The sequence below is a fragment of the Phacochoerus africanus genome, chromosome 10 (assembly GCF_016906955.1).
Source record: "Phacochoerus africanus isolate WHEZ1 chromosome 10, ROS_Pafr_v1, whole genome shotgun sequence".
Lineage (NCBI taxonomy): Eukaryota > Metazoa > Chordata > Mammalia > Artiodactyla > Suidae > Phacochoerus > Phacochoerus africanus.
The window spans coordinates 68,198,092-68,220,931 of NC_062553.1; the positions used below are offsets into that span (position 1 = coordinate 68,198,092).

General features: G+C 38.7%; 1 protein-coding gene across 1 annotated transcript in view; it reads right to left on the reverse strand.

Moving 5' to 3' along the window:
- GC (GC vitamin D binding protein) overlaps positions 1-19,814 on the reverse strand; it is a 33,530-nt gene extending 13,716 nt beyond the window's left edge. Inside the window, exons 1-7 of the mRNA XM_047798782.1 lie at positions 19,632-19,814; positions 9,393-9,462; positions 8,698-8,830; positions 6,359-6,570; positions 5,042-5,174; positions 4,376-4,470; positions 687-816 (exon numbers count right to left, since the gene is read on the reverse strand). Of these exons, the coding sequence (XP_047654738.1) occupies positions 687-816; positions 4,376-4,470; positions 5,042-5,174; positions 6,359-6,570; positions 8,698-8,830; positions 9,393-9,462; positions 19,632-19,689 (831 nt within the window). The 5' untranslated portion in view covers positions 19,690-19,814. The remainder of the gene's footprint in view (positions 1-686; positions 817-4,375; positions 4,471-5,041; positions 5,175-6,358; positions 6,571-8,697; positions 8,831-9,392; positions 9,463-19,631) is intronic.
- Positions 19,815-22,840: the final 3,026 nt, after the last annotated feature.

Sequence of the window (22,840 nt, forward strand, 5' to 3'; positions counted from 1 at the left end):
ATTTGCAAATAAATTCAGTATAAACAATAGATGTATATGGTGGAGTCCTACTTAATCATTGTAAGTCAGGCTATAGAAAAACACCTAAGGACACAGACATGTTTTCTTAATGGAAAAAGACCAGGTAACACAAAGTATTTCTAAAAGAGGTCCACAGACTCACAGTGATCTTTAAAATAATAGTTGACATTTGTATCTACCTGAAAGGATTATATAATTATACAAATGAAAAAAGGTGAAAAAATTGATGGCTATGAAATTTTAATGGATATAATAAAGATATTAGAAACTCTTAATAATACAATGGCTGCAGTGTTGTCCAACAGAACTTGTGATGATGAACGATCTCTATCTGTAGTAATATTACTGAGCATTTGAAATGTGGCTGGTGTTACTGAAGAAATGAAGTTGAATTAACTTGAACTTAAGCATATATGGCTAGTGGATATTGTGTTGAGCTGTGCAGGTGGAGTGAGGTCTAACAAATCAGAATCTTGTCCTTGTGCATAGACTTTGCGTGCTTTCAAATTATTGATCCTTGCTAACCTTCTGTTTCATCGTCTATAAAACTAAGTTAACATTATATTTAAATTACATAGGATTCATTGGGATAATACATGTGAAAAGCAGCTTAGGAGAGTGCCTGCTACTCAGTATGTGGCCCATGAGGGTGATGACTTTCTTACCTCCTTGGCCATGCAGTCCTCAGAGGCAGAGTCACAACACTTGGAGAGGATTGTGGCAACATCTTCAGCCAGTGGCAAAACATCCTCCAAATTTGCAGTAGGCACTTTTTGGGCTAATTTTATGAGATGGCTGAACAGTTAAAAATGAAGTGTTAGTTTACCCACATTCTCAGTTGTCCTGGTTTCATTAGAAACAAATACAATCTGGAGGAATAACACCATAGTTTCAACTCTTTGTCCTCAACAGCTGCATAGAGCACATCAGCTATGCAATGGATCTTGGGGGCAGAAGTCATTATTCAAAATTCAGTCATTCCCAGTCTTTTCATATTTTCAGTTCTGATACATAGCTTCTACTCTGGCCAGATGTACACAGTTGAAGCATGCTTTTAAAATGTAGATCTAATAGAGCAATAAAAAAGAAAGCACTAATGTCTATGCAATTTTGTGTTTTGGTGGCTTCTCGTGGTCTTTAAAAAAGTTTTCCTATCTTCATTTAGAAATTAAAGATAAAAGGAATAATCAAGACCTATAGCCCTAGACTACAGACTTAATGTAAATGTTGATGTTTTGGTATATTAGCCTGAGTATTTTATGAGTCTTACAAGGTATTTTTAAAATATTATGCTCTGCTATTCTACTCACCTATTTGCTCCTTTCACTTAATATATCAGGAATAAGTTATATATAAAATTCTTTTTAACTTGTGGCAAAAAAACACATAAAATTGGCCATCTCAACCATTTTAAAATGTATGGTTCAGTAATGTCAAGTATATTTACTTTTATATAACAGATCTCTAGAAATTTATCCTACAAAATTGACACTCTATGTCCATTAAATTCTTCCCCCTTTCCACTGCTTCACCCTCATTCCTTAGCAAGCAACTGCCTTTTTGCTTTCTGTTTCAATGACTTTTATTTTAGATATTCCATGTGAGTAAAATCATACAGTATTTGTCCTTCTGTGACTGCTTGTTTTGCATAGCATAATATCCTCAGTGTTTATCAATGTTGTAGCATGTAACAGGAAGTTTTTAAAGGCTGCATGAAATATATATATTATATGCTTATACCATACTTTCCATTTATCAGTCAATGGACATATAAGTTGCTTCCACCTCTGGCTATCGTGAATAATGCTGCAGTTAACACGGATGCACAAATATCTCCTTAAGATTCCACTTTGACTTTCTCTGGAAATATGTGTGGAAATGAGATTGCTGGATCATATGGCAACTGAATTTTTAAATGTTTGAAGAAACTTCATACTGTCATAGTGGCTGCATCATTTTGCGTTCCCATCAGTAGTGCATAGGGATTCCAATTTCTCCATATCTTTGCCAGCACTCATCTTGTGTTCTTTTGGTACTGACTATCCTAGTGGCTGTGAGATGATATCTCCTCTGGTTTTACTTGGCCCTGTCTACAGCACATGGATGTTCCTGGGCCAGGGATCAAACCCAGCCACAGCAGTGATAATACTGGATACTTAACCTGCTGCACCACCAGGGTACTCCTCATTGTGGTTTTGATTTGCATTTCTCTTATTCATGATGTTGAACATCCTTCCATGTGCTCATTTGCCATTTACATATCGCTTTTCGGGGTGTACTGTCTATTCAGCTATTTTTAGTCAAGTTACTCTGAGTAGTAGAAGTTCCATATACATTCTAGATATTAAACCCTTATTAGATAGATGACTTGTAAACATTTTTTTTTCCCCATTCCATAGGTTGCCTTTTCACTTGGTTGTTTTCCTTTAATGTCTATTTTTGTTGTTGCCTATGCTTTTGGTGTCATTTCCAAGAAATTGCCAAATCCAATGTCCTGAAGCTTTCCCAAGTTTTCTTCTAGGAGTTTGATAATTTTAGGTCTTAGTTTAGGTCTTTAATCTATTTTGAATTAATTTTAATATATGGTGTAAGGTAAGGGTTCAACTTCACTCTTTTGTGAGTGTGAATGCATTTTTTTTCCAAGCACCATTTGTTGAAGAAACTGTCCTTTCTACATTGTGTAGTCTCTACATCCTTGTGGAAGGTGATTTGGCCAAATATGAGTTTGTTTCTGAGTTCTATTCTATTCCATTGGTGTTATATCTTCTTATGCCAGTACCACAGTATCTTTATCACTGTTGGCTTTTTAAGATGTTTTGAAATCAAAGTGTGAGACCTCCAACTTTGTTCTTTTTCAAGATTGTTTTGGCTATATGGAGTGTCTTGACATTCCACATGAATTTTAGTATGTTTTTTCTATTTTGGCAAAAAAAAATGCCAGTAGGGTATTGATAGGGATTGTATTGAATCTGTAGATTGCTTTGGACAGTATGGATATGTCAACGTTACTTCTTGCAGCCCATAAGCATGGAATGTCTTTCTATTTCTTTGTATTTTTTTCTTTTAGCAACATTTTATTTCCATTTCCATTTTCTTGTATAAATATAACAAACTATATGGCATTCTCTCATGGATATATCCTAATTGATATAAACACACTCTGATGTGATATTTAGGACGTCTCTAAGTTTTTCATAGTTTAAAAATGTTTTTAGCTGAATCTTTGCTCATACTGTGATGTTTCCTTAGAATAAATTCCCAGACAAATATAAATGTGTGATTAAGACATAATAGCTTATAGGTGGTTTTACACTATTTTTATGCTCTACTCGGCAAATAATCCCAAAGGAAAACTAAAGGGAAGCTCTAGAATGCCATTTAGGATTGGGGTTGTTCTAACGGAAGATTATTTTTAAAGGACTTAAAAAAGTAGTTTCTCTACTCATCGGGGAACTTTAGAATCTGGTGCCAGAATGAATTCTTTTTTATACGGTTAGTGGAAAAAACTTGAGTCAGAATTAAAGGAATTAGACTGTAAATACTAAAGATATGAAGCGGGCAAATCTAGATGTCTGAAGAGATGGGAGAGACAGATAGACCTAGAAACTGTCAAAGTTATAGTGTGGAAATTAACAATAGCCATACCAAAATCAAAGGGAAGGCTACAAATTAATTTATAATAAATTCATGAAACTCAAGAGATAAGAAGCTTTGTGCTATATAGTATACAACAAGATTTCAGGAAGTTTTTTTCCCCAAGGAAAAAATGGGCAAAGCAAGTCATGGGTGATGAACCAAAAAGGACTGTTTTGCTTATATGTTTGTAATATACACTAATATGAATATGGAGGAAATAATTTCTAGTGGTTCTACCAGTCTTCCACCAGTCTTCCTAAGTGAGCATGGAAAAAGGTGATGAAAAGCAAATCGTGTTTTACATTATTCCTCTTTATTCATATTTTATGTCGAGAGAAAAAATAACTGGGCCCTATGTTGGAGGATTATTGGAGCATAACACTATGGTTTGTGTCTTTTATTATAAATATATTCTTAGGAGTTCCCATCATGACGCAGCAGAAATGAATCCACTACGAACTATGAGGTGGTAGGTTTGATCCCTGGCCTTGCTCAGTGGATTAAGGATCCAGTGTTGCTGTGGTGTAAGTCTCAGGCACTGCTCAGATCTGACGTGGCTGTGGCATTGGCCGGCAGATGTAGCTCAGATTTGACCCCTAGTCTAGGAACTTCCATATGCCCTTAAGGGGGGGGACGCAAAAAAATACATATTCTTAGAGAATATTGTGAATAGATAGTATAAAAACAGATAAACATGCTAATGGTGTTTAATCATTACCTGAGCCTTGATTTATCCTTCCCATAAGCAGCATATTGTGAACAGAGTCTATTGGACATAATGGTGAGAAGTGATAGATGTTTAAGCTGAAGTCTCTAGAAGATAAATAAGAGAGCATCTCATTAGATGGTCAGGAGTCATTGAAAGTGCAGGAAGGGCAAAGAAACCATTCTGAATCTTTTTTTTTTTTTTTGTCTTTTTGCCTTTATCTAGGGCCGCTTTGGCGGCATATGGAGGTTCCCAGGCTAGCGATCTAATGGGAGCTGTAGCCACAGGCCTACGCCAGAGCCACAGCAACTAGGGATCTGAGCTGTGTCTGTGAACTACACCACAGCTCACGGCAACGCCGGATCCTTGGCCCACTAAGCAATGCCAGGGATAGAACCCACAACCTCATGGTTCCTAGTCGGATTCATTAACTACTGTGCCACGATGGGAATTCCTATTCTGACTCTTGTGATGACTAGAAAACTGAATTCTGGCCAAAGAAATTCATATTTTTCCCCAAATGTGGAATGTATGTTTTTCCAATTTACAAACTACAAAAGAGGCATTTTAGAAAACATTTATAGATTCCAAAATCTGAATCTTTCTAACATTATTTTAAAGGAATGGCATTAACAGAAGAAGAAAATAAACATAACTATGTAATAAAATGACACCTACCTCTTTCAAAAAGCATACTGTTGGGCTTGGTGAAGTACAGCAGGACCCTACCATAGAGAGGTAACTCTTGGTGTAACTGACTAAAAGTGTCAGAGGAGCTTGTCCATAATTAATGGAATATTCATACATAAATCTGTGGGGTGAAAATGGCAGGATTGGTCAAAACATTCATGGGAAACTAATTTTTCATAAGTACTTGGACAAAAAATACATATTCATAGTTTTATTATCTACAGCACTAGGGATTTAGAGAAAGGGTTATAGTAGTCAGTTTTAATCAATACTTTCATTAAAAGTTTTTTCCTAAACTTTCATGTGGATTACCTTTGCTTTTGTCCCTTTATTCATTCCGTGTCTACCATGCGTCATGTCAGCCTATAGTGCCGCTAATTAATGTTGATTGGAAAAAAATTAAATGAAGGTAATAGATTTACCTTTCATTACTTGTTTATTCCAGACAGTTGCTCTGTATAGGTTTGCTTATTTGTTGAATTGCTCTGTATAGGTTTGCTTATTTGTTGAAATCACTTTAATTTTTAGGAGCATAAGCCCCTAAGTGTCTAAATGGACTTGAGACCTTGGGCAAGAATCTTCTCTGAAAATTTACAGGGATGGGCAAGCCAACCAACTTATATAAAATCATGACCTTTATTTTCATATTTCTAAAGCCAGTTGAATGGCATTGCTTTTGACTTCTGTGTTTGTATGTTTTTTCTACTATCATAAATAAATTTTTCTTGCCATTTCTTGTTTTCATGATCTTCCAAGAGTAAAGGATCAATATATAGTCTAACTCCTCATGAATGTTAAACAATGAGAAGGTAAAAATGATATGGTCATTGATGTGGTACGACATGGGTGATGCTCACAACTATTTGTAGTTGAGGGAGGTACTATAGGAATAGGGGAAAAGCTGTTTATTTCTTAAGCTCTGCTTGAAATTAAGTACTTGGGCACAGCAATAAAATTCTCTCCGCTGGAGTATACAAGAATCCCTAACTTAAGGGGAATCACAATGGCTGCCATCAAATATTTGAAAATGTCAAATGAATAGGGACCCAAGTGATTCTGCTTCAGAGACTAGAACTAGGATGAGAGAAGAGGCGTTTGGGAAAGTTGATTTCCTCTCTGTCTGAGAAAGGCCTTTATAATAATCTTCAGACAGAGATGGGCTGTTTTGGGTGAAAGTCACGTTTTTGTTAGCGGACATGGTCCAGGTTTTGGTGTAAGAGGGGTTTATGGAGAGTGTGGGGGGTTAGATTAGACATGTTTGCTGTTTTATGCTCTGAAGTTTTATGTAGGATGAAAGCAGCTTACTGATTGGCAAAGCCCTTGGGGTCTTTCCTGAATGCCTCACAGATCTCGTCATTTGTTGGCTCCACGTAGGTAGGGAATTCTTGGGGCTGATGCTTCAGGGCAGCCATACAGAGTTTCTTTTCAAGGCCCTCTTTGGTGCAGCACTCAGCAGTTCCTGGGTGTACTGGGAATGGGGAGTCGCTTTCACAGGACTTATCTGACAGTGCTGAAGTCTAGAGAAAGAAAAGGAAAACAAGTAGACTCCAAGGTATCCAACTTTCCAGGCTTGTCATTCTCCATTTAGTATACCTTCTTAGTCTTAAATTTTAAAGTTCTCTTTAATAACAAACCATCTGTGACAAGTTGCATAATTCTAGTTCTAGGCAAAGAATAGCTGTTAATAGATGATTCAGAGCAGGCCAAAAAAAAAAAGGCAACTGTGTGTGTGTGTGTGTGGGCAGCCATTAGAGGTTTAATCCTCTAGCTCAGTGTTTCTTCTCCAAGGGGATGTTAACATCTCTGAGGATGAGGGAAGTTATTTGAAACAACTCCATTGATTTTTTGATAGGATCCCTCTTTTGCATTCTGCTAGAAATACTCCATTGAGAATGAAGACCTCCCTCTGCCTCCTGCCCCTCCATTTCTTAAATGAACGGATTCTCAATTCTTGACTGCTTTGGTCTTTTGTATTGATTTGCATTCTCGTACCCAGTGGTTCTTGAACCTGCTTTTCCATCAGGATCAGGTGAGTAAAAATAAGAAATGCCTGGGCAACACAATGCAGAAATTCTTATTCAGTAGATCAAAGATAAGACCTGAGGAGCTGTTTTTTTGTTTGGTTGGTTTGGGTTTTGGTTTTGTATTTGTTATTCCCCAAAGCGCTGAAGATTTATTCCCAAGTGCATCACAGGTACAACTTAACTTACTGCCTCAACATTGATATACTGATACATGTAGGCAGACCAAAGAGTACCACCAAAGCGTTGTAGCAACAAAATGTTTTCGGAAAGAATTTGATGTCTGGAATAAAAATGCAGAGTGGAGGTAGTCATCACAGAAAAAAAATTGGCATTTATATGGGAAAAATACCGTGGACACTTTTAAACTTATTTTACAAGTTATCTTTTTAAGGCAAAACTTTGATCTTTCCTATCAAAAGGAGAGCAATATGATGAATTGGTCATGTAAACTAAAGGTGAACATCTTATCCTCTTCTACACCTACTTTCCATGAACCTCTTGAAACTTAGGAATTCTGAGCAAGTTTTTTTAATCCTTATCTCTTTTCAGTGAAGATTTTCCCATTTCTTTCTCTGGAAGCTTTCCTGTTTTTTCCTTTTCTATTATCTACTTTCAAATAAAAAAGAGGTTTAAAAAGAAAGTAATAATGCATTTGGAAAAAGTGCTTTAAATAGCAGGAGGGAAAAAAAAGGTGCTATGCAAAAAATGTCAATGCTGTCTCTGTTCTTAGGACCTGTCCCTAACAATCCTGGAGCCCATCTCTGGTCAAGGGATGTGTTAGCAAATATGTAAAAATAAAGTGGAAATAAGAATGTATTCTGTTTGCTCATGGTCGGTAGTTGGCTTGTTTAAGATAGTACAGAAGATTGGGTTGAAATAATATGCATTTGTGGAGTTGGTGGTGGTAGGGGAAAATGATACAATTCTTAGAAAATAGGTTAGAGCCGGATAAAGCAATTAATGGGTAAGAGTCATGGCATAGAGTATATTCTCATCGGATCTTTGGGGAATTGTTTCTGTGGGCTAATTGCTGCAGTCTTGAGCAGGAAGGCATTTGCCTGTAGAGTCCTTGATCAAGATGCACATAAATGTGATTTTCATTCAGTCCAGAGATGCCATTAGTAAATTGCTAGAAACACTTGCAGTTTCATCTTTTTCAGCTGTTGTCTGTATTGTAAAAACTGTCATTCGAACATTTTAAATTTCTGCATATATACTCTAAGGGAGAAAATACAGAACGGTGTGTGTGTGGATACAGGGGAATTTTTGAACTCCAAAATAATTTGAAACCAATACTAAATTTTTCTAGGGCAGCTGGTACCAGTTGTGGCATGATACAGGTGTGGGTATTAGTAGGCTTCTAAGATACATGGAATATATTAGAATTATTCCCAGAGGTTCATAAATTCATATACACCCCAGTTTTACCACTTGAACCTTGTAGAACTAATGGGCAAAATTGACTTACTATGCTAGAGTAAACTTGGGCACCAGGACAATAGGCTTCATATTTCTCCCAAACCTGGAGTAGGTGGGTGGCTGTCCAAGGTTGCCCCATGACCTTTGGGCCTATCTTGACTGCCTTCTATGGGACAGACATGGCCAACCATAGAGCCCTACCCTGTTGTCGTAGCAGTCAGGGTCAGCCCCCTCAGCACAGCAGGCTTCTGTCAAGGACACAACTTCATTCACAAGATGACTGATCTGTTCAAAGGTGCCACTGGGAAATTTCCTGCTGTATAGGACCATCGACCTGAGGAGAAAGACACGTCAAGAAATGCAGAATTTTAGATTTTCACATTGGCATACTTTTTAATATGAAGTGTGTGTATTTTAAAAAATGGAATATTGCAGTCATACTTTTGACCAATGAACACATGATGTTGACTTTAGTCGTTGTTCTAGGCAACCCTAGCTTAATCCTGTAAAGCAGTAAAAGTTCGATCTGCGGTTCCATCAGACTAGTCTCCTGTTGTGTTCTCTCTCAAGCTCCCTATATGAACTTGTTCTGTACCTTGTTGTCTTTATTTGCCAGAGTCCTAGCAAGTCCTATTTCTTTTAATTCACCTTAGGAAACTATGCTTATACTCTGAACTCATTAATAGCCTTGTGACAAATTCTAGACTATAGTGACAATAGTTCAGCTGGAATCTTTGGATGTCTTCCATTTGCCTGACATCTCTGCCCACTTTGGCCCTGGTCCTTTACCCTCTTAAGAGATGAGTTCAGCCTCTGAGGCTGAATTGAAGTCCCCTCACACTAAACTTCATTTACGGCCAGGTAATCAAGAGAGTGAGTGAATACCTCATACTTACAACGATGTGAAGTCATCTTGTCCCAGACTGGCAAGTTCCTTGCAGACTTTATCCTTCTCATAATCTCGACCTAGGAATCAGATATAGAAAAGCTATCTTTCTGCTTTAAATGAATGTTACATTAAATATATATTTGGGATCTTCCGCATGATACAGCGATAGTGAAAGCATTTCCTCAATATCTATATGAAATTTCATTTTTGGTGCCTTTTTTCCCCCACAATGGATCAGAATTTGATGGCATAATAAAAATTTTAATGAAAATTAAAGAATTAAGGAAAAAAAGCGAGCTAATGCCGAAAGGAGGTAAGTCAAAATATACATGCCAGCTAGTGAGTCAGAAGCTTATTGATAGGGCAATCATTCTCCTAGGTCCCTTCTTTGTATTAATACTAAAATAAAGCTTTTTATCCCTTCCCTTCTTTCTTTGCTTCAATTTCACCTAAGTCCCTGAAAGAAGCAAGAACAAAAAATAAGCACAGTGTGTCTACATTCCAAAGTGAAAGAAGGCCCACTAAGGCACGACTTCAAGGAGGGGTGTGAGGGATTCCCAGTGTGGTTCAGTGGGTTAAGAACATGACATAGTATCTGTGAGGACAGGGGTTCAATCTCTGGCCTTGTACAGTGGGTTAAGGATCTGGTGTCACAAGCTGTGGTATAGGTTGCAGGTGCGGCTTGGTTCCAGTGTTGCTGTGGTGTAGGCTGACAGCTACAGCTCCAATACAACCTCTAGCCTGGGAACTTCCGCATGCCCTTTAAAAGGAAAAAAAAAAGTGCGTGCCACCCTTGCTCTATTACCCACCCCAAGACTCTCTAAAGCAAGGCTAGGAATTCAACTGGGGGAAAAGATGAAAATTAGGCAAAATATTTTTTGGAGAAAGTTCTCAGTGTGGTGGGTTTGGGAGAATGGTGAGTGCTTCCCTTCACCTCAACATAGTGAGAAGAGCGTCCGAGAAGACACTCAGACCTTGGTAAGTGACCCTTGGAAGTTGGTATCTGATTGAGACTGGAACAATCTACAAGGCCAGGAAGATGTTAGGAGGTGACGAAGGAGAAGGCTGTGAGTGGGAAACTCTACCGTGGCCTGTGGCCCTGATGTAGATGGAGCCGGGAGAGCAGGATGGCCTGGCATTCTCTACCCACCTCAAGCCTTTTCTGAGCTGGAGACCTTGATTGTGAGGGCAGTAAGCTACCAAGAGTGGGACACCTCTGGGCAGAAGCAGGCAAGTTGAAAATGAAAGGGCCAAAGGGAGGGCTTAAGGTGCCAGCTGAATGTGAGACTCCCCAGGGATGACAAAGGATCTCCAAAGAACCCCCAAAGAGAAAATATTGGCTCTGAACATCCCCTAAAACCTGAGAAAACAGTACTATCTCACCAAGCTGCCCACTTCCTGCTGCTTACCTTCCTGCTAGCTTCTCTTCTCCCTGTTAATGCTTCTCTTCTCCCTGTTAATCCTGGAAGAGCTAAAGCAGCTACAGAGTAGAAGAAAGAGAACAGGTGGAGAGCAGAGAGGAAATTGTGCACCTCCCTTTGCCACCATAGGCAACAGGAGCGAAACATTCCTGATCTAGGGGGAGGAAGTTCAACTTTAAATGAATTCGCAAATTTTGGTATATTAAGCTAATTAGACACTCCCATGACTATTATGAGGTTGTTATTTTGAGGTTTGAATGGGCAAGACACCTTATTATTGGAGTGATCAGAAAAGTCATAGAGGGAGTTCCTGCTGGGGCTCTGGGTTACAAACCCAACTAGTATCCATGAGGATGCGGGTCCGATCCTTGGCCTTGCTCAGTGGGTTAAGGATCCAGCGTTGCTATGAGCTCCAGTGTAGGTCACAGACTCGGCTTGGATCACATATGGCTGTGGTGCAGGCCATCAGCTGCAGCTCTGATTTGACCCCTAGCCTGGGAACCTCCATGTGCCGCAGGTGTGGCCCTAAAAAGCAAAAAAGGAACAACAACAAAAAAAGCTGTAGAATCTACCCTTGAAGTCCACTCAAGTGCCTGGGAAGAGCTGGTTCCCACAGGAGATGATTCTTTATTGATGGTGAGACCCACTTGTTCAACATACCTATTACGTATGGAATACAGTAGACACATAGAAGGCAGCCAGTGTTTTTCTTCCCTCATTCATCATTTATGAAAGTTAAGTCTAGGGAATTTCCCAATACTTTATGATGCTACATCTTGAAAAAAATATAAGAAGTATTTAAGTGAAGTCAGAAAAAGAAAGATAAATACCATGTGATAGGTTCATTTGTGCCGTATATAAGGGCTATTGTGCCATTTATAAGTGCTATCTGCAACACAGAAACAGACTCAGAGATATAGAGAACAGACTTGTGGTTGCCAAAGGGGAGAGGGGAAAAAGTGGGATGGACTGGGAATCTGGGGTCAGTAGATGAAAGCTATTACCTTTAGAATGGATAAGCAATGAGGTCCTACTCTATAGCACAGGGAACTAGATCCAGTCTTTTGGGACTGACCATGATAAAAGTTAATATAAGAAAGGGAAAGTATATATATGTCTTGACTGAGTCACTTTGTTGTTCAGCATAAATGAGCACAACATTGTTAATCAACTATCCTCTTGTATTTAAATATTGGGAAATCCATCTTGGATAATAGGAGAACTGCTGTTCTATGCCTTTTACCCTTAAAATGTCCTCATCTCAGCCCCGTGGAAGAGTGAATACACATAACACAGGGTAGAAAATTTTGTTTTATGGTTTGGAGTGGAGGTGGAGTGGTTGGATTACAGGCCGAGGAGGGTTTTCTTTTTCCATTTAAAAAATTATCTCTAGGATTTATTAGAATCAATGGTAAAAATGTCTGATTTTGGTGAAAATTGCCTATAGAGGAAGCTGTTGCATTCTATGTCTTTCAGGTGGATTATTGAAAGTATGTAACTGAGCTGAGAAGAGTCAGAATTGAGGGACAGAGACCTTCTAAAGCATATTTAGTGATAAGGGACCAACTCAAATGCCATCAAAATCACACTGGAGGTGGAAAAAATGATCAAATATCACATTATCTCAGAAATGAAGACAAGACAGTAGGATTAATAAGGCTAATAGTGGAGTATAAAAACCACTTAGAGTGAAACTGTTACCTGAGAGCCTTCATGATCTAAACACTTTCTATAATTTATTGACTCATTTACAAAGTTGGATATAGTCACAGTTTCAAAAGGTCAAAAAAAGGCAGAAATTTTCCATTAATCATTAATGGTATTCAGTGGGACTGAAAATGAGGGTGCAGAGAGAATTAAGGGTGGTGCCACGCTCCTGTCATAAGAAGATGTGGTAGGATGGCGACAGTTTTACGGTGCTTGTAGGTAGAGCCTGGCAGTAGATTTTAGTTGATTGTGAGGGAACTTTATGGTAGCTGTGCCTGAATAATAACTGAAATGATGAACAGCTTGTGGAAGTAAGTTTTTCTTTTTTTTTTCTTGGAAACATTCAGACTTTAACTGTGTATTAAAAATGCCTGAATTAAGTACAGAATTATATCTTCACGACCTTCAAGTTCACTTCTAAAAGGTTATAAAATGTGTAATAAACCTTTCTAGAAATAGTAAGAATTTACGGAATTTTTTTGTGGTTTCAAGCCACAAAAAATAGCTCTAAAGAGAATTCTTTAATACAAAGCAGGTAACTTTGTTTAATAAACTCTCCCTAGAAAACTGCAGAGGTCATATGTATTTTGTTGGGACTTACCCAATAACATGCAAAATGGGAGGTACCTCTGATGAATGTTGAGGAAATGGTTTTGTTTCTAGCTTGCCAGAGTCAGTTTTCTCACCTCATCAAGAGAGTAATGTGATTCAGTGTGTTGAGAAAGTGAGTACATGTGAATGTGGTATAAGTGGGCCCTACAGATTGTCTTCTGTTAAATAACTTTAATTCAACCGTGTTTGCACAGAAGTAATTGGAATCCCCAGGTGTTATGTACTGCTTTAGTTAGAATGTAAAATGACAAAGTAGGAATATGGAGAACAATACTCAGGTCTTTCTCTTCCTCCTGATCGTCTGCCCATTTTTGCTGGAATCTACTCGGCCTTGGGTAAGACAGAAAGAGAAGCCCCAAAGATTCATTAAAGAAAATGAGTTAAAACTGGTAAATGTGGAAAGATAAATGTAGACCAAGCCAGAACAAAGATGGGTTTTATTCATAAAATGATCACTTTTGAAATGTTACTATATGATTTTCGTTTATATATTTATTGCTTATCTTCCCTAATAAAATATAAGCTCCAAGAAAAAAATAAAAGAAATCGAGTTAAAATAGAAGGATGAAACTGCTCTTATAAGAGTTACCTATAGAGGAAGCTATTGTACCATGTATCTTTCAGGAGGATTACTTGAAATATTTCTGTTTAAATGAATGGATGAAATTTTTTTTTATAAGAAAGATCTGTAGCATAACAGCCTAAACAAAATAGGTTAATTGCTTTCCCATTTTCCAAAAAAAAAAGACTGAAGTTAATTTGCAATGTGATTGTTACAAATTGATTTCCTCATTCCACAGAGTACTGTTAATGTTTTCCTACCAGTTGAGTTCATTTAGGATTCAATTACATGAAACAATCTCAGATGAAATGTAAATGACATTCTCTTGTTTCACGTCCTGTGTGGTTATGAAGAGGCTGATCTGGACTTTGATACAGCTGTGGTAAATATTGGCATAATCCTAGTGACACCGGTGAAATCGTTTTCACATCGTGACCCCTCAGCACTAAATGTTGACAGATGTCATGAACAGAATTGTTCTTTGCAATCACATGTCCCTTTTCTATCTGTATTGTGAAACCTTCTGGTAAGTTGTGTCTAATTCTGGACTTTTGAAAACTTATGGTTTACTTTTGGGATATCTTTACTGCTTCATGCCTCTCGCATCTCCCAACACATGCATACATACACTAGTTACGTCTTGAAGACTTACTCTGTGCCAGGCATTAGGTTCGGTGCTGAATGTATAAATGGGAGCAAAATAGGCACATCTTTGACCTCACAGGACTTTCAGTATAGTGTGGCTAGACAATAACATACTAACTGTCTTGGTACAAAGTTTACTACTTTGCTTCAACTACTTACGGATCTTTCTCTAAAACCAGTTTGGTCCCCTACTAAAGCTGTTTGTATACAAGGAGCAATGGATAGACAATAACATTAAGTGGAATGAAGGCTGATACAAGATGCTAGGAACTGTCTTAAGTTGCTATGTTCTATTAGTTTCTGGAGAATCATGGTCTTACAGAGCTGTTGGGTATTTATAGTTTTGCAATTTTATTCCTTTGGTATGTTCATTTCTATAGTTATTCTCATCTGTATCAGAAAATATCAGTATATTTGTTTTTATAATTTTAAAATATGCTTTGTAGTATTCATTTAAACTAATCAGGCTATATATTCAAAGTAGCAGTTTTAGTTGAGAAAGTAAACATTATTGGGCTGGTTTAAGAAGCTGCCCTGATTATTGGAATTAAAGAAAACTGATAATGTCATTAAAAAGTGTCATAGAAGTGGCAACAAAATTAGTACTTGTATTTAATTTTTTTCAGGCTTTTGGGGTCTCATTTCCATTTCCATTTTAAATCCTAAAGCATTGATCTTTTATATATATATATATATATATATTTGCTTTATATATATACAGATGTTTGCAGGCAGGTATGCAGTTTCGAGTCTGAGTCAATGGAGAGAAATTCAATCCTTTTAATACTAAACCTAGAGTTCTGCATGACATCTATAATCTAGAGCAAATTAACTGTGCCTCTTAGGATGTCATCTGTGGAACATTGCAGATTATGAAAATTCAGAAACAGTAGAAGATAAAGGGGGAATGGGCCAGTTGCTCAGGAACCATGACTGTGGTGGCAGATGACCTCAGAGACTCACTCAAATTTGTGTCTTTGGATTCAACTTGGGCAGAAGCCTATATAGATAGTACACTCACCAAAGTCCCAAAGGAGGCATTCTTCGCCCATGCATCTCATTTCACCCCCCTTCCCTTCAGAGGTTGAGCATCTTATCATTTACAAATGCTTTTGCAGGGGTGAAGATAAGGGAGCACGTTTCCCTCTCCCACCTTTGTGACATCCTGACTTGGGAACTTAGAATTCATTGCAGGGCTTAGTTGTTAAAGTAATAAAATTTAAGTAACATGATAAAGCATCATACAGACAGCTTGAAATCCACCAATGCTTAAGGAACTGAGGTCTGACAGCAGAGATTAAGAATATGAATAAAACACCAAGAGCATCAATAGTGATCATTGCCATTGAAGAGATTGAAACAAAGCATAGGAAACCATAGAATGAAAGAAGGCATTTAGTCTCATGAAAGGAACTGAACCGTTACTTGAAGTAGAGCATGGATGGTAGGTAGGATTTTTAACAGGAGTAAATGAATTGGGAGAGGAATTTAAGTGGAAGGAACAACATGAAGAGATACCCCAAACTAGGAAACTGGAAAACCACAAGTCCTATCTGGAAATGATTAATCCACTAATGAAACTGAAGTATGGGACTTAAACACTAGAAGACTTGGTGGCCAAGGTTTTACTTCTTCTTTAGGTAATGGGACATCTACTGAAATATATTCATGTAAGGGGAATGACCAACTCATAGCTGCATTCAAGGAAGAGTAATCTTGGATCTAAGAGAAACAGTACTTGGTAAGGCTGCTCTATGAAACAATGTTAGCCTATATACAAATGCTTAGCACATCTCCTGCCTAACATGTGCTAAAAACTCAGTGAATGATAGCAACTCTTTTGTAGTATAAATTCATATGATGAACTACAGATCCCACGTGGCTTGCTCTAGTCCTTCTTTCAGGTTTTGGGCTAAATTACTTCTGGTCAGAGGAATATGGAAGAGAAGATAAAGTAGAAAATTTCCAGGAAGCAGGGAAAGGAGGTAACATATCATCTACTGGCCAGTTCTCCCTGGATCTGGCCAATAGCATTGTAGTTAATCCACAGTGAGATGCTTTCACTCAATGGTCCTTTCCTTTGGGAAGCCTCAGCCTGTCACAGGACCCAGAAGGCTACAGTATCAGATTTCTATTGCTGCTGTAATAAGTCACCATGAATTTAATGGCTTAGGTCTCCATTGGGTGGTCTGACACAAGTCTCAGCGAGCTGAAGTCAAGGGGTTGGCATGGCTGTGCTCTATCTGGGGGCTCTGTGGAGAGAACCCACATCCTTGCCGAGAGCAGCTTCTAAAGGTGGCCTGCATTTCTAGGCTCAAGCCCCCTTCCCCTGTCTTTAAAGCCAGCAACTTTGTATCTCTCAGTGCCTTTCCTCCTTAGCCACATCTTCCTCTGGTTCTGCTCTGGTTCCCTCTTGAGATGACATTGCCCTTGCTCAGTTAACCCAGCATTATTTTTCTCTTTTGTCAGCTGACTAGCAATTTCTATTATATCTGCAACCTTCATTCCTCTCTGTGGCGTAAGCCATCCTATTGGCAGGTTCTAGACATTAGGATGTCGACATTTTTAGAGGGTTCTCACTCTGCCTACTGTACGCTCACTACTATTTAAGCCTGAGATTGTACCCACTATCAGGTGACTTCTAAGAGAGACCAGAATTGGGGTGGCTTTATATCAGACAGTCTGATCACTGGGACCCCAACAGCCAGCTATACATGTTCACCCCTATCACTTCATTAACCTCCCAATAGGGTATCTAATTTTTACGTAATTCACTTTTAGATTTTACTTTACCATATTTGTGTCAGTGTTGGCATATTTTTGTTGCTGTTGTTGTTTGTCTGGTTTTTGTTTTTGCTTTTTAGGGCCGCACTCGCAGCATATGGACGTTGCTAGGCTGGGGTCCACTCGGAGCTACATCTGCCAGCCTACACCACAGCTACAGCAACGCAGGATCTGAGCTGTGTCTGCCACCTACACCACAGCTCATAGCAACTCCAGATCCTTAACCCACTGAGCAAGGCCAGGAATTGAACCACAGCTTCTTGGTTACTAGTCTGATTCTCTTCTGCACCACAGTGGGAACTCCTGCACTGTATTTTAATATGAATTGATTGGGAAAGGGATGGGTGAAGGAAGCCAGTTCAACATCTGGAACAAGGGCTAGGGCAAGGACGGTATAAAGGAAATGCAATGTAGTAGATAAGAGAAGCAGAGTTCCCAGACTTTTGAGAAAGGGATGTATGCAGGGGCTAAAGGAAGTAGACAAAAGGGATATACTGAGGGTGCTCTGTGCAAGGCTGATGTATTTCAGGGCTGAAATTTGTAGAATATCAAAACGACTGAATATAGATAACAAAAATGAGTAACAAATATGATTTGGAGATGATCATTCCAGGAAAATAGGGAAGTTAGTAAACAGAGCTGGTTTCATGAAGTAGGAATGAACTTGGGTTTGGATCAGTTGTGGCTGATCACGGGGTGCAGGCATTTTAGGAAAGAGCCCATATATTCGGGAAATTCCAGGTAAAATTTTTGTATTCTGATCTATATCTCAGAACACTTAGGACAACAAAAGCATTGACTGTGAACCAGCGAAGAAGGACTAATGTATGCCTTATTTCTTAAACATGTTTGGCCATAGAAACTTGTTTCCAAAATGAGACTTGATGGAAATGCACCTTGGGAAAGGGGTTCTAGACAAAGGCTGTGGGTAGTCAGTCAATTCCCTAGAACTATAAAAAGCAGAGAGAATGGCAGCCCAAACTAATCTTTCAGCAACCAAAATTCTTCCAACGCCTTTAATCTGTACTATGTAACCTTCCGCCAGTAATGATCGCACCTAGCTTTCGGGTAAATCACTGACTTTGTATTTCGGTCACGTTCAGATATTATAGAACAGAGGACTGATGGGTCAGGACTACTCCTCCAAGATAGTGGACATTTAATATGTAGATAACTATTTTATGTCTCAGGAGTCATCATCTGACCTACAGCGCACAGTAATCAAGTTCATTGTGAAGTTCAGACCTTCAAGGGAGCCGACTTGAAGTTTTTAGCATACACGTCATCAGAGGCTGAGAAAATAAATACTAAGAGATGTTGAAATAGAGGTTGCAAAATTTTGTTAGCCCCCAAAGCGCTGTAATTCTTTGGCTTGAAGTCAGTGTATACTTACTGAGTCAATAGTTCAAAATGGTGACTCACAATCCACATTATGGCATCCACATATACTCCCAGGGTCTACTGGACTTTGTGTGTTTTGAATATTCACATCCAAACCTACTCTAGTAGGACTTTTCAGATTCCTATCTGCTCCATGGAAACCCTGGGCAAATTAGTAAGCTTTCAGAGTTCCTGGGCCCTGGCCTACTCAGAGGTCTTGCAAGGGACACAGATAAGACAGCATTGAAAATAATTTGAGTGAAAGTGAGGTTTTTAAAAGAAGTGAATGTAAAAAGAATCAAAGTCAGGAGTAAAATTGTCAGTTAATAACTGGTAATTCTTGGGATACACACATTTTATTCCACTGGTTAAAGGTTATTAATATGAATACTGATGTATGACTTAAGTAAGACTGTTAACTGGCAGCCCTACATGAAACTAAAATTTTCAAAGCAAGATGAATGCAGCTTCCTTTTATAAGCATTAAAAAATCAGCCAGAAAGTAAATGGAACCTTATTGTGAATTTTGCAGCTTGGGAACTTTCCATAAAGCTATGTATTACTCAAAGATGAAGATACCATTTGATTAGTAACATTAATGAAAAATAGAGCTCAAATATGGTCATGTTTCATAGCTATCAAATTCTTTTATGTGAGATATTTTAGAAACTGTAATGCATTTTCAAATATTACATACAGAGAATTCCTTGAAGATCAAAGAAATCTCAGTTGACTTTATGCATCACTGACATGGTGTGTTGTGTTCTTAATGGCAATAAATATTTGAAGTCTGAAAGAATGCTCAGTGATGGACCACAGCCCCCATTTCCATTCCCTTTTATCAAATAAGTTCTAATCTTGACGTATTCTTTCAGATACTGGTTATCAAGAAAGCAGGGAAGGATAAGTAACAAATTATATATTTTTTTCTTTAATGAGATTCTTATCTTGATTTCTTGGCTATTCTATTTGAATACTATACGTCACATTTGAGCTAGGTGAACCCCCTTTGAGTCTTCTTCCTCTCTCCAACATATTCACCAATTGTTTTTTACCTTGTGTATAATTTTTTTTAAATGGTTATAAAATTAGATGAGTGAGTTCTTATAGATGGTCACAGCGCTGGAAGTCTTACCTCTTTCTAAAGCATGCACAAATGCTACAGCAAGCAGGAAAATCAGAATCCTCTTCATTTTTCTGCTGGCAAGTCCTGCAGTACCCCCTGTCTCCTGTAGATTACAGAGTAAAAAATGGCAGCCCAAAGTAACCAATTCCCTTTACTAAGATTCCTGACTATGAACTAATAAATTATTAATCTCTACACGGAAGCAAGGGTGGTCATTCTTGGCCCACAAGAGTTAAAATGTCATCAATCAAGGCAAACAGACAACCTGGGGTATGTAGTGGAAAAATCTAAGTGATTTTAATCATTAACTTTGCTGAACTGCAAGAGTCAGAGTATATATAGATTTCTTTTCCCCCTACTGCTGCTGTTTTTCTAAAGCTTTAATATTAGTGGGCACATTTCTTTCCTTCTTTGTGTCCTCTTTGGACATTGCTTAACCTTCTCAAGTGTGTAAATGGAAATTTGGAGGTCTTCCTCTCTTTGTTTAAACCTACTACAAATATGGTTCATCTTAAAATATTGAAGACTAGATTTTTAATAGCCAATTTATCACAATTACTCAAATTCATAATTTTAATGTTATAAATTTTATTGATGATGAGATAGTACTTTATATGCCATATTACACACATATATTTCTCAAGTGCTGACATATGTATTAGAAACAACCTTTGGGGAGTTCCCGTCGTGGCGCAGTGGTTAACGAATCCGACTAGGAACCATGAGGTTGCAGGTTCGGTCCCTGCCCTTGCTCAGTGGGTTAACGATCCGGCGTTGCCGTGAGCTGTGGTGTAGATTGCAGACACGGCTCGGATCCCGTGTTGCTGTGGCTCTTGTGTAGGCCGGTGGCTACAGCTCTGATTCGACCCCTAGCCTGGGAACCTCCATATGCTGTGGGAGCGGCCCAAGAAATGGCAAAAAGACAAAAAACAAACAAACAAACAAAAACCCTTGGGAGTTCCCACTGTGGCTCAATGGTGATGAACCCAACTAGTATCCATGAGGATGCAGGTTCAATCCCTGGCCATGGTCAGTGGGTTAAAGATCCAGCATTGCTGTGAACCGCATTATAGGTCTCAGATGTGGCTCAGATATGGTGTTGCTGTGGTGCAGTCCAGGTTTTTTTTTTTTTTTTTTTTAAAGGAGAGAGAAAGAAGCCTTGAAGCGAGGTAAGTAGTAACTGGAGAAGTTAAATGATTTGACCCAAATCACAAAAGTTAGTGGCAAATCTTGGACTCTCTCCAACTAATTTAAAGTTCTTTTTACTCATACTATACAGGTAGTACATTTTAGGGTAATATAACTTGACAGCTCACAGGTGGTCTTGCAGAATGCAAAATCCAACATCTTCACTTTAAGAAGGAACTAAGCCCCAGTGATTCACTGTTCATCCCATCATTGGAATCAGGTCAGTCCCTTTTTAGGAAACTTTTTTTTTTAGTCCCTTTTTAAGAAAAAGGGTCAGATAAGGATCGGGTGGGTACACAAGCTCTAGAATCAAATTCCTACTAGGCTCTTACTGGCTGTGTCACCTGGGGAACTCATTCTGTCTCACTCAGCCTTTGGAGATAACTCTCAGTACCTTTGTCACAAGGTTGTGAGCTAAACCCAGAGAGTGTGCAGGGTCTGCCATAACATCAAACACATGGTAGCATCCATCAATCTTTTTTTTGGGGGGGGCGCCCTGGTGGCATATGGAGTTTCCCAGGCTAGGGGTTAAATCGGAGATACAGCTGCTGGCCTGCATCACAGCGACAGCAATGCCAGATCTGAGCCACACCTGCAACCTACACCATAGCTCACAGCAGTGCCAGATCCTTAACCCACTGAACCAGGCCAGGGATTGAACCCGCGACTTCATGGTTCCTAGTCAGATTCATTTCCGCTGTGCTACAAAGGTAACTACTATGCATTAATCTTAACTCCTGCTCTTATTATAGTTCTTGCCCACTCTTGTCACTGGCTCTCCAAATTTATAAGATATGAGAAGGTGACTGAAACTAATGAGGTCTGGAACTCAGTGGAAAACCTTGAAACCGGCCATATATCTTGGGTCTAGGACCATGATAGATAAGAGACCTAGAGTTTTGATTTTGGTTTAGCTAAGGACTAACTGCATGGGAAGATTCCATCAAAATATCAAACTGCACTAAGCAGCTACATTTTTAGTTGGATTCCCAGTCTATACTGAAAATAGTTGAATGTTAAATTCAGAAGCTAGACTCCAGCTAGTTGGAAAAGGATAACTAAGTATGATTCAAGCAGAGAGATTGCTGTAAGGCCAATGAAATCCATATGGTAAAGGAGAATAGAAGACATTCCAAATAGTGCTAGAGACAATACGGGAAAATAGTCTTATCGCTTAAGGACCAACTATATGCTATCCTGCCTGCTGCAAGTCTTCTAAAGTTCTTTAGCTAAACTGTTGCCTTTACAAGTTAATTTAAAAATGTGTTTTAGGGAGTTCCCTTCGTGGCGCAGTGGTTAACGAATCCGACTAGGAACCATGAGGTTGCAGGTTCGGTTCCTGCCCTTACTCAGTGGGTTAACGATCCGGCGTTGCCGTGAGCTGTGGTGTAGGTTGCAGATGTGGCTCGGATCCCGCGTTGCTGTGGCTCTGGCGTAGGCCAGTGGCTACAGCTCTGATTCGACCCCTAGCCTGGGAACCTCCATATGCCGCGGGAGCGGCCCAAAGAAATAGCAAAAAGACAAAAAAATAAATAAATAAAAATGTGTTTTAGTTTTACTAGAAATTGTCTGGAAATAGAACTCTAAATAAGTGCCAAAACACTTAAAAATAGCAAACCCAGAATTCAGAATAACTGAATAATTATTAACACATTATAGTTAACTGTTTTATTTCCTTTTTCTTCTTTTTTTTTTTTTTTTTGGCTTTCTAGGGCTGTACCTGTGGCATATGGACGTTCCCAGGCTAGTGTTCCAATCAGAGCTACAATTGCTGGCCTATGTCACAGCAACAGCAACACTGGATCCGAGCTGTGTCTACAACCTACCCCATAGCTCATGGTGATGCCGAATCCTTAACCCACTGAGCAAGGCCAGGGATTGCACCCATGTCCTCATGGATACTCACTGGGTTTGTTACTGCTGAGCCACAAAGGCAACTCGTATAGTTTCCATTTTTAAGGTGATATAATATATGCATTTTTATAGTTTTTTAATTAATATTTTATCTTCTGATTAATTCATTCAAAGAT